This window comes from Mustelus asterias, chromosome 7, assembly GCF_964213995.1.
Source record: "Mustelus asterias chromosome 7, sMusAst1.hap1.1, whole genome shotgun sequence".
NCBI classification, from domain to species: Eukaryota; Metazoa; Chordata; class Chondrichthyes; order Carcharhiniformes; family Triakidae; genus Mustelus; species Mustelus asterias.
In genome coordinates this window covers 86,791,246-86,804,202 of record NC_135807.1, presented here as the reverse complement: position 1 = coordinate 86,804,202, position 12,957 = coordinate 86,791,246, and the positions used below count along the sequence as shown (strand labels likewise).

The 12,957-nt window shown below is 38.7% G+C and overlaps 1 protein-coding gene across 2 annotated transcripts in view; it reads right to left on the bottom strand.

Moving 5' to 3' along the window:
* The window catches only part of mib1 (MIB E3 ubiquitin protein ligase 1), a 161,194-nt gene that overhangs the window by 109,219 nt on the left and 39,018 nt on the right, over window positions 1-12,957 (bottom strand). For both annotated transcript variants that reach the window (XM_078216432.1, XM_078216433.1), the window contains exons 5-10: window positions 11,408-11,474; window positions 8,410-8,614; window positions 8,102-8,285; window positions 6,575-6,719; window positions 4,547-4,680; window positions 3,001-3,108 (exon numbers count right to left, since the gene is read on the bottom strand). In XM_078216432.1, coding sequence (XP_078072558.1) covers window positions 3,001-3,108; window positions 4,547-4,680; window positions 6,575-6,719; window positions 8,102-8,285; window positions 8,410-8,614; window positions 11,408-11,474 — 843 coding nt within the window. The remainder of the gene's footprint in view (window positions 1-3,000; window positions 3,109-4,546; window positions 4,681-6,574; window positions 6,720-8,101; window positions 8,286-8,409; window positions 8,615-11,407; window positions 11,475-12,957) is intronic.

Below are 12,957 nucleotides of genomic sequence, written 5' to 3'. Positions count from 1 at the left end.
AATTGACTTATTAATGGGCAACATCATCACATGAACTAAGCTTCAGGCCTTTGGGAAGTTTGAACATTATATTTCTAGATTTGCAACTCTGTCTGCTATTTAACAGTCATGATGTGGAGATGCTGGCGTTGGACTGGGGTAAGCACAGTAAGAAGTCTCACAACACCAGGTTAAAGTCCAACAGGTTTATTAGGTAGCAAATACCATAAGCTTTCGGAGCAATGCTCCTTCGTCAGATGGAGTGATCTCTGTTCTCTACCAAATAAACCTGTTGGACTTTAACCTGGTGTTGTGAGACTTCTTACTGTGCTATTTAACATCCAGCCTGCAAACATCACAGCAGGACTATAAGCCGATCAACAGCGTGCATCAAGTCTAAGCCTCCTTGAAGCTTGTTTCTTTCGTGGATTCCTGCCACTGCCTTGTGAACAGACCGAGTCTGTATACCTACCACCTCTCGCTGCGTCACCATCAACTTTATAGGAATTCTGCAACTCCTACTTCAGTTTGCTGGTCCCACCTGAATTCCTCAACGAAGGAACTCTCTGGAGTCTGGCAATATCTGAAATGATATTCATTTCTGTGGTTCTTTTTCTTTTAAGTTACTCACAGTTGTAAAATATTCCTTTGTTATTGTGTGCGTGTACATGTGCATGTGTACGAAGCTGAGATGATTCCACAAGTCTGAGGGTATGAATAAACAATACTTGTTTTAACCTAAGAGTTTGCTGGGAGTCACTTTAAAAATTGTAAACCAAGGGTTAGGGGAAACATGCTGCAAGCCCATTTCAAAATTTAAAACATCTCTGATTATGGATAAATGGCAGCAAAAGGAAGGAGGTCAGGTCTGCCTCTCTCCCCTGTTCATAACAGTTCCTAGTCTTTTGCTATGCATCTGAAATAATTGCAAACATTACACCCTTGCAGTCAGATTAACTTCAGTGCTGGGAAGCTTCTAGAAACTATTTTTCTGGATCGAATTAATAAAGATCCAGCATGGATTTCTAAAAGGGAAATCATACTTAACTTTTCAAAAAACTGGAGCAAGTTAGTTAACAGGGTTGATGTGCATATATATGTGCATAGAGCATTGAAGGTGGCAGGACTGTTGGAGAGCAGTGAATAAAGCATATAGTATTCTAGGCTTTATTAATAGAGGCAAATAGCACAAGAGCAAGGAGGTTATGCTGAACTTATTTAAGAAAATCGTTATACCTCAGATGGAGTACTGTGTACAGTTCTGGGTACCACACTATAAGAAGGTTGTAAATGCATTGGAAACAATGCAGAAGAGGTTTACAAGAATGGTCCTAAGGATGAGAAACTTCAGTTATGAATATAGATTGGAGAAGGTGGGACTGTTCTCCTCAGAGAGGAGACAGCTAAGAGGAGATTTGATAGAAACTTTCAAAATCATGAGGGCTGGATAGAGCAGGTAGAGAGAAATTGTTCCCAATGGTAAACAGGTCAAGAATGAGAGGGCACAGGTTTGAAATAATTTGCAAAAGTAGTATAAGAAATAACTGGAAGTGTAGTGGAGGCAGATTCAATCGAGGCATTCAAGGGGGCATTTTTAAAAATGTGCTCAAGTATGGGAAAAAGGAAGGAGAATGCCACTAAATCATTATGCCCATTTGGAGAGCCGGTGCAGACACAATAGGCCAAATCCCTGTCGCAATTCTGTTAAAACATTCTGCCACTTCATTGCCACTGTTAGGATACTTGCAGGAAACTCCCAATACTATTAGAAATGCTCTCATTCTTCAATTCTAACAACAGAGTCTGCTGACTCTTTTCCAGAACCTATATCCTCTGATTGTTATAATACTACCTTTAATCAATAAGGATATCCCTTCAACTCTTTACCCTTTCAAGATTAACAATAAAGCTACTAGCTCTCATTACTATCAGGGAATAAAGAAATGAGGAAATTGCCATCCGATTTACCTTATTCCACCTCACATTTTGCTACACCAGTACCTTGCCGAGAGACCTTATGTTGAAATAAATACAGAAGGCATCAGGTTCTTCTACTTCCCTACGAGATAGCCACTAGACATGACAAAATATTTAAGGCTTGTTCATTCAAACGCAAGTGAACTTTGAATGGCAAGTCTTAATTGCTGCCAAACAACCTCCGTGGAAATGAAAATTAACTTTTACAAGTGTGCAATCTCATACCTTCAGATTTTGATAACTGGAGTTTTAAAAAAATATATAAATTTTCTTTCCTTTTTCTGTCTCTTACCTCTCTTGATCCCATTTCCCCCACCGCCCTCCCCATTTCACTTTTTATGGATGATTTTGCACTGTATTAAATATTCCAGTTTAGACTTTGAAGATCGCAACAGGGATTATTCAATTTGATTTGCTGAGAAGACAGACAGCATTTCTTGCCTTGTTCAAACAGATCCCTGAACCCCGGTAGAGAAAACGATGTTGCTTCAGACACCCAATGATCCTAAATTGCCACTCAATGCTCCACAAACATTATCAATGGTAAGCACCGTTCATCACTGATCACAAAATCCAGACCAATATACCTTCAGCTCCCAGTCATGGCCATGTCTCAACAATGGTCATCATATCACTCCCTCTAAGCTTGTTTGAGTCTCATTATTATTTAGTTCATTTCTTGCATTCCATCCATTAGTATTTACTTCTTATATTCCGTGTATTAGCATTTATTTCTTATATTCCAGACATTAGCATATAAACTCTAATTTGGGCAGAACACACTAACCCAGGGTCAACAACATTAACAGCAAAAGCCATTTTAAAAACGTAGTCAAAAATGCAATTTAAGTATTGCAATCATTACTCAAGTGCCAATAATAATGAAAAACAAGACGCAAGTTAATAATAATTTAAACATTTTTACAAAAATGTTAATGGTGAAAATATATATATATTTTTTAAAAAGCCATTTAATTCCCATCAAAATGGGCTGGGAGTCATTTTATATAAATGCCAACTATGTAAAGAATTTAAAGAACTCACCTCAGCTTCTAAGTCAACACTGTGCTTGAGAAGCAGCTTCAGAACATCCACATGTCCATTCTGGCTGGCTGCCTGCATTGCAGTGTGTCCTGCACACTGACCATTTACCTGCAGGTCAAACATAATATAAACAAATGATCAATCACCATCATTAAGTCCATAAATACTATTCCACCTCAGCACTAAAATAACACTTGAAAGAAGCTGGGAGACAAACTGCATTATAGAAAATGTTGTTTCATATGGAACAGTGAGATAAAAAGAAATAATAACTGTTTAATCCATTTTCGGATTACATTTGGCTACCTTAAAATCATGAACATGCTTTAAAATAAACACAAAAGTAGTATATGTATAATTACTTTTGATGTACAGTCATGTTAAAAAGCAGTTTTGTACCAAGGACAGCTAACATGTCTTCTAGCTAAAATGGCTGTACTGCCGCTCAACATATTCTCGCAGTGATATATTCTAAATCAGTTGACTAACAAAAAGTAAGTATCTTATCCTAGGGCATTAAAAACAATGTTGGTTTAACAGAGCCATTTGTGATGCAATATTGTTAATTCAATGTAGATTTTTATTTGAATTTAATTATCCAAAATTTAAAATAAAACACAGTTCAAAACAAATCTGTGCAATAACTTCAAATTATATGCAGCGTATTGCAACATCATTGAGAGTGGCACAATGGAACTCCACACTGGGACCATGCAAATGTTTATACACAGTTATTTCAGAACTATTTAAAAGTGAAGTTAAGGACTGGAGTTGAATAAATTCAACTATTCTCCTGTTGTAATAGCTTTAATGTGCCACAAGGTGACAGAATTGCACCCAGTTCCTGCTGCAAACTCAATTTCAGAAGTGTGTTGTGTTGAAGCTGACAAAAGTGAAAGCTAAGCATTTGTTATTACTGAATGGTTAATGGCTCAGAAAACAGATCCAACTGGTGGTAGATGATAACAAAATAAGTGTAATAAGATGTTGGGTTTCATAATATAGAAACTTCAATGTTTTAATCGAAATAAAACAAGATCCTCACCCTCCATTTAAACGGAACCATATTAATGTATTCTACTCTTTCCTAGTGATAACAGAAAATCAATATGACATCAAAAGCAATGTGATTTCTTACAAGCTCGGCCCTATCCAAGTGAAATTCAATTTTAATCAATATCCTTTTCCTATATGTGGGAAGGAACTTGAATGCCCCTGGCACCTCTCCACACTGGTAGACTGAGGCCTAGCAGAGTCAGAGTAAATACCAAAGCTGCTCAAATGCCTTCTGTGTCTTTGTCAAGTGACCCTAATGAAGGTCAATTAGCAGGCCGTTCATCCTCTTGATCACAGGCAATATGTTACTTATGGAAACTATTAGGCCAAAATTAAAGAATAAATTGAAAATCCCCATGGCAATCTTTTGGATACTTTTGAAGTTATATTAATTTGTCTCAGATTATTTCCCCCATGTTCCAGTTTCTACTGAAGAAATCAATTAATTCACTGGCAATAAAGGAGTAAGATGTATATTGGAAAGACTCACATCAACATCTGGTCGTGCCATTATTTCTTCCACTTTTGCAACATCACCATTGGCTGCAGCTTTAACAAGTTCTTCATTAATGTCTCCAGATTCCTGTGTTTCAAATAATTTTTTCAAAAGTTGGGACAAACGCTCTGTAAAACAAAGATTTTCAAACAGGATATAATAGATTACAGTGTCGAGCTTTCAATCCAACAAAACAAAAAGTTAATTTTTTCATAAACTTGTTCCCTTTTTTATTCATTTATGGGACATAGGCGTTGCTGGCATTTATTGCCCATTCCTAGTTGCCTGAGGACAGTTGAGAGTCAACCACATTGACTCCAGCGTGTAGACCAGACCGGGCAAGGACAGCAAATTTCCTTCCCTGAAGGACATTTCCACAGAAGTTGCTCAAGAGTTGAGAAGCAGACTCTCAAATGAGGAAGAGACTGTAACACCAAGACAGAGCAGCAATTGAATGTTAACCAAGGGCTCACATCAACAATCACTGAGGACTTGTGCTGCTCCAGATTTTGATCCATCAAGCCCATTTTGGTAATAATTAAATGGCATATTTCAGGGTTTTAAAATTTTTTTTATTAATTTGTCTGCGCATTTGCGCAACAGCATTGTGGCTCTTGAGATCTTGCAGTTTTCACTATATTTTTAAAATTGCTCGTTATTAAAGTTGCCGACCCCCCTGGTCTGGACCAAAAGGAACCATCGGGTGCAAAGACAAGCATAGGATTGGAAAATAGTGGCAAGCAAGTGGTAACACCCATCATAGCGATGCCCCAGACACTGAGAAGCAATGTTAGGAAGTAGTACTGGAAGCCTCAGGGATATGAGCATATTTTAAAAGATAAATTAAGATTTCCTGCTCATTTTCAATATGTGCACAATTTGTAATGCTGGCGGAAGGGGAGCTCATTATTTTATTTACTATAAAGCAATGAATCAAATCAATCTGAAAGCTCAATTTCTATTCCCCATTATATGACCAGTTCAATAAGTTTGCCCTGAAAAGGTGTAATTTACAAAACCGATGGCCAAGTTGAACAGCGGACACAGACTCAACTCCAAACATATTATGGGATGGCCCCTTCATTTAAATATTTTTCAGCAGCCTAATGACTTTGGCATTTTCCTCATGTGCATTTTCCAGTATCTTTCATGGCTAGATATACTAGGATGCAAGATTCCAACACAGGACTGTTCTCAAGTTATACCTGCCAACATTTTTGCATCTTTCTTACGCTTTGCTTCCACTAGGTTCCTCTCACCCACTCTTCGTTCTTACTTTTAGGCCGCTCAGCATTACATGACTCTTTGCCACTATCAAAAGCCTCCTACCATTCTCAACAGCCAAGAACAAAGAACAAACAACCCAACTTGTTGGATGCTCACTAGCCATTCTCAGCCATCAGTTTTCTCCACACAGATCAGCAGTATTATGGGCTTAGACCTCCTCCTTTTGCTCTCCAATTTTTTTTTTACATTCAAGGCTTGCATTTCATAGCTTGAGGAATCATTTTCACGTTTTTGTCGTTCCACACGCACTAAAATTCACATAGAGTGAAGAGTAAGAGGTTGTTACTTGGTTCGCAAAATTAAGGGCAGAGTGGAATTTTAAGTCAGCAACAGACACAAGACAGTTAAAAATAACAAAAGTTAAATATTAGGGAAGTGTTGGAGTACAGAAGGATTGTCAGTGCAATGCAAAAAGTGCAAGTTATGCTGCAACAATACTTTGAGCTATGTGAATTATAATCTGCAATTATAATGGCTTTCCATTGCTGTGGAGTAGAGGGGTAGAATTGATTCTACATGTGCATATTGAAATACATGGGTGGAACACTACCTACAAACATTTAACAATTGGTTAAATTTTCAGTGACTATAACAAAATTAAGCAAAGCTATTCTCAAACATTGATGCTAAAGTACGTGAACAGCAATATACTGCCCTTTCCGCAGTGAGCAACACCTAATATAACTGTGGTATACAGTAAGAAAACAGAAGGAGAAACTTGAGTTTGATACATACCGCCCGATGCATTGCTCACTGCAGATCCAGCTGATGCCACTTTAGTAACTGCTGCAGGGTTGTATGTCCAAGAAGTCCCACAAACCTCTACTTTCAAATCACTGTCAGAGTAAATCTGTTGGACACGCCCAACTTTCCCCAAAGTCTATATTAAAACAAAAACATTTCATAGTTTAGACAATATGACCATGCTCTCAGGATTGTTGTGTTGTGGAAAGGTTTCACTATATTCAATATTTCAATTTGCACCTACACCATACAGCTAAATTTCAAAGCAGCCTGGTCAGATTCTTGTAATTCTGACTCTCTCACCCAAACTCTCCAATCGTTTGACAATACTTTAAAGCTTCCACTGGCTTAGGCAACAACAAGGTTGTACACATATTATTTCTGTGCTGTATATTTTCTTAAAAACTTCAAAATAAAGGAGAAACAGAAGAGGGCAGCAGCCATGAAGAGTGTAAAATAAGTAGCATTTCAGGTTGATGAGCGTTGATCTTAACATTCAATAGCATTGGGCCGCATGGGCTAGCACATGTCAGGAGTGTAATGGAATATTCTCCATTTTCCTGGATGAGTGCAGCTCCAACAATACTCAAGAAGCTGGATGCCAATAAAGTGGACTCCTTTGTCATGAATGGCACCCTATCCACCACTTTAAACATTCATTTCCTCCTCCAGTGATGCACAGTGGCAGTGCTGTGTACCATCTACAAAATGCACTGCAGGAACTCAACCAGTCTCCTTTGACAGCGCCCTCCAAAACTGAAACCTCCATAACCTAGGACAAGGGCAGTAGATGCATGGGAAACACCACCACCTGGAAGGCCCCACCCAAGCCACACACCATCCTGACTTGGACTTTGACAGTGATGGAATGGTGATACAATGGGTCAAAATCCTAACAGCACTGTGGGTGTAACTACACCATGTGGACTGCAGCGGTTGAAGAAGATGGTTCACCACCACTACCTTCGAAAGAGCAATTGGGAATGGGTAATAAATGCTGGCCTAGCCAGTGACACTCACATCCTGTGACCCAGTTTAAAAAAATCTCAACGTGAAGTTACATTTCTTCCAGTTCTGATGACAGCAAAGCTCTTGTAGCATTCTGATTGCTTTCAAAAGCTCAATTGAAATTCAACTTTTTTCTGCTGCAGCCACAGAATTCTCAACTGAGTTCGGAGTGCAAGCGACAAAAAGATTGGTGGTAAAGGAAAAAAGACCAAAAGAAAGGAGCAAAAAAGCGGAGGAGACTGGATTCAGAAATAAGGCAGCAGTCCCCGTTACTTGATAGCATAGTGGATTTACACTCCATGTAGTGTCAAACTGAAGTTGTGAATATGAGCTACTTGTAAGGAGTCCATTTCCTTTTCATCCAAAACCGGTTAGCCCCTAACTCTAGGTTTACACTCCCAGTTTAGCACTTTTTCAAAACAGCAATTGCTCCACAGACTCCAAAATTTCAGTGCAAATGTATTGTTAAAACATAGCTGAAACACAGCTATAAAATTAATTTCTACTTACAGGGAGCATTGCTTCAGCCCATTCTCCGTGACCTCGCTGAAGAAGCTTGATTCTCTCCAAGTCATAACAGATTTGAACCAGGTCACCAACATTGAACTGTGAAGATCCACCTTCTGCTCCTTGAACTGAATCCCCACTTCTAACCACATTAGCCTTAGTAAGAACTGCAGGATTGAATGTCCACCTATAGGCATAAAGGGTCATTTAGAAGCTCGACTTCAAGAATAGAAATGCCACAAGTCAAAAAGACTTGTTTCTGACAAACTTCAGGAGTGTAATTTTCCTTTCAGGTCCTTTTTTCTACATACCTGTTGCCACTTGGATACTGTACGACAATGTCATGATCTTCATCAATGCCACAGACTGTGCCAGTGGTTGTCAATGTCTCAAACATACCATCAGTCCAACCACCATGCCCATGTTGCAACGACTGAACGATCTCTAGATCCAGGTCAATATTTACAAGATCACCAATCTGTAGACCTCCAGGATTCCGACTCCCATTTTGTTCACCTAGTATCATTTTTAAAAAGTAAACTGATCAGAATGCATACCAATACCCTAAAAAAAGATTTATTAAGAAGAAAACTTAATTTTTTACTGCAATAGAAAATAGCCTCAACATTGAAGTGTGTAATAAATTGAAGAGGAAATAATAACAAATGGGATTACTATCTCAATGGAAACAAATTAAAACATGCTACCGTGCAAAGGGACCTGGGGGTCCTTGTGCATGAGACGCAAAAGCCCAGTCTGCAGGTACAACAGGTGATCAAGAAGGCAAATGGGATGTTGGCCTATATTGCGAGGGGGATAGAATATAAAAGCAGGGATGTCTTGATGCACCTGTACAGGGCATTGGTGAGGCCGCAGCTGGAATACTGTGTGCAGTATTGGTCCCCTTATATGAGGAAGGATATATTGGCATTGGAGGGAGTGCAGAGAAGGTTCACCAGGTTGATACCGGAGATGAGGGGTTTGGATTATGAGGAGAGGCTGAGGAGATTGGGTTTGTACTCGTTGGAGTTTAGAAGGATGAGGGGGGATCTTATGGAGACTTATAAGATAATGCGGGGGCTGGATAGGGTGGAGGCGGAGAGATTCTTTCCACTTAGTAAGGAAGTTAAAACTAGAGGACACAGCCTCAAAATAAAGGGGGGTCGGTTTAAGACAGAGTTGAGGAGGAACTTCTTCTCCCAGAGGGTGGTGAATCTCTGGAATTCTCTGCCCACTGAGGTGGTGGAGGCTACCTCGCTGAATATGTTTAAAGCGCGGATGGATGGATTCCTGAGCGGTAAGGGAATTAAGGGTTATGGGGATCAGGCGGGTAAGTGGTACTGATCCATGTCAGATCAGCCATGATCTTATTGAATGGCGGGGCAGGCTCGAGGGGCTAGATGGCCTACTCCTGCTCCTATTTCTTATGTTCTTATGTTCTTATGTAATGCTGTCAATTGGCGGTCAAAACTAACAAAATTTTTCATTCCAACAAAGGAACGCACTGTATAAACACCAGACACTTTATAATACATAAGGTTCTGAATAGAGTTGCACACAAACGAATGTGATTTTTAGTAAAATAATTGCTCAACCTTCAGAGTTCGTGTGGAAGCACTATATTAACCAGACACAAAGAAAACTGGAACAGCAGGAAAGTAGCTTAGCAGTTGGCAAACATGCTTTGTTTTTACTCCCCTATTTACGAGAGCTAAACTGGGTACAAACTGAATCAAAAAGATCAGCAACTAAAACACATTTTGGATTGCTTTCTTTTTCCAAGTATTTAATAATAAGATTTAAGCTGATGAAAAAAGCTACTGTCTGTCATAAGATGCTGTTACCCAATGCAACACCTGAAGCAACGGGTTTGCTATTCCAGGAAATAGTAACATGAAGAATAACTGCTCATCATTCAATTTACTCCCCAACTTTTCAAAAACGTCAAGGTTACCACAAAGAGAGTTCCTCATCCTTTCAGCCTCAAAGATCCAATTAAGATTTCCAATCTCCCAAACTGGATTAGTGACAATGGCTATGTGCACATCTCAAGATTGCTCCATTGATTTTAAGTAGGAGCAAAAGTTTTGGACCACTGGGTACCCAAACCTAGAAAGAAAATTCTACCCACTAAATATACAACTGTTCTTCTCTTTCCCTGGGATCGCAGTACTTTGATTCTTGACTTTGTCAAAAACCACTTCCAGTTGAAAAACAAACCACAAAATACTATCCATGATCATGTCATTCACACCTCATCTACACTCATCTTTAATTCTGCCATTACTGTTCTTTTTTTCATTTAATCTCATCTCCCCTCTACCCAGAGACCTTCCCTTATCCTCTCCCCAACACTTGTTCAAAATCTACTACATTTCTAACTTTTCCCAGTGTTGTTGAAAGGCCACAGACCAGAAACATTAACTCTGATTCTCTCTCCACAGGATTTTTGTTTCTATTGCAAGTTACTTATGTCTGTTCTGCATTCAATGCACCTTATTGAAGTGCAAACCAGTAAACATTGTTGTTTGTCAGAAATAAAAGTACTTTAAAACATTATAACTTGGAAATTTCCACTAATGCAAGCAGTGTAATGTTTTCACTTTCTCAATGTGTAAACAATGACCTGTTTTAAATGTTATAGTGACACAACATGATGGAGGATATTTTTAGTGTAAAGACAGGATATGCTCCCCACAAAGACTGCATTAAGGTCACACCTACTAATCACGCTGCGGAGAGAAGCATCTCCAACAAGCAGTTTGCTGAGGACAAGATCAAGTAGGGAAAATTATATTCAAAGTTTTCATCCAATTCATCTGCATTGGAAAGAAACCTGCTGGAATTTCTGGAGATGGTACGATCAATTATTTGACTGCTCGTTGGCAATCGACATTAACCAGCCACAGGTAGTACTGCCCATTGTTACTACAATATCAAGTTTAATCCCTGACCTCCAGAAAATGACAATGGCTCCAGATGGAGGAGTGTTTGGAAGAATGGTATAGGAACATGTGATGTGGAAAATATCAAAAAGTAATCATTGAATTAGCCAACAGCCTACAAGCCATGATACCATTGTGGTACATAGAGTCAATAAAAAGGGAACCAGAGAGTCTGGAACACACCGAGCATTACCATCGTGCTTGATGAAGAAAGGTGTGGAGCAGTCATGGGGAGCTCAAATTATGTATAGGTGATAATGATGGATACATATCCAAACCTCAGGAGTTTGTATGTTAAACCACATACTATACATTCATCTAACTCACTTGAATTTTGAGTTCTTAAATTTCTGTAGTTACATACCCAACACAGGACAATGGTCTCTGTAAAAGGAACCTCCTTTTGCATCCTGAACGCATTTCAAGTCAGACTAGTTAAAAGGGGAAAATATAATATTAATGCTCTTAAAACTATATGCTCATCATATAGACACATATAAACAGAAGTCAAGTATGAAGATTTCATTTTCAAATTCCAGTTACTAGGCAAGATAGAAAGCAGAACTTTCAAGACGGTTCAGGAACTTCATCCAGTACATGACTGAGTACCATGAGGCATAAAGGCTCCATGTCCAATTACTGCTCAGTGCTGACTTAGCTAATCGCAGACAGTGCAGCAACAGGGGTTGTGCAAATGAACTCAGACTACACAAAATCTTCTTATCCAAACAAGCAATCGCCAATTCTTAGTACAGTCAATGTTTTTAACAAACAAAAAAAATCACTCTGTTTCCATGGAGGAACATTGGATATACAAAACATCCACAAAGTCAATTTCTAGTCAGAATGTAAAATGTAGCCTCAAATTCACTTCAAACCAAATATAAAATAAATACCATTCCTAGAATATTACCTCAAATTTTTGAAAAGAGTGAAGTTTAGCACTTGTATTTAGTAGTCTGGATTTGTTAAGATTGGGCTGGCTGACTCTGCATTATCATAAATGGACCAACTTCCACACAAGTGACAACAATGGAGAACCACTTTTTCATAAGTCTAACATTGACACTGGAGAAACAAAATCCTTCTACATCCAGCAAAATGCAAACCAACCTTTGTGTTTTACAGATTTATCATTAATCTCCAATAATGCTATGTAGAATTATCATCAATCAGGGTGCCTATTGCATCAAACTCCGAGGTAGAGGTCCTGAGGTGTCGATCACCAGAGAAAAATAGGTAAAATCAATACTGGACAAACCCACAAATCACAGACCATTTGCATACCTCTTTGATGCACTCATCTACCTAAAAACATTCCTATTTATGGAGATGGGAAAGGAACAATATGGGGACTGAACACTTTACAGCTGCAACTATGAAAAGAGAGTCTCAAAATAACGAATTGAAATAAAACAGGTGAATTTTGAGAGCACATGCATAATTAATTTGAAACATGTTAATTCAGATCCAAAATAATGTGCAGAATATTTTATATTCCTTACCTCTTTTGGCAAAACAAACTTGCTTCAGAATGAGAGTCAAGATTTGTGAAGCAATGGACGGATTATCAGCTTTAACTTGCTGAAGAGCCTGCCAATCAAACCTGTGCTACAAACAACTTGAAAACTCTCAATTCTGCTGCTTCTTAAAAAAAAATCAATTTTGCTTAGGTTCTGCTCTCAAGTAAACAAAAACCAGGTTACTGACTCCTTTGACTACAGTAAAAAGATCATTAATCACAGAATATTGAACAATTATACCCACCTGGACTTTGCGGTCAACAGTGAATGAACAGTGCTCTTCGTTTACCAACCTGAGAGCTGCCTAGTTGCTTTTGAGTACAAAGTGCTCTAAGCTCGCTCTATTTCTACAACAGATTTGTAGAATCTGTGAGCAGGGCAAGAAACAACA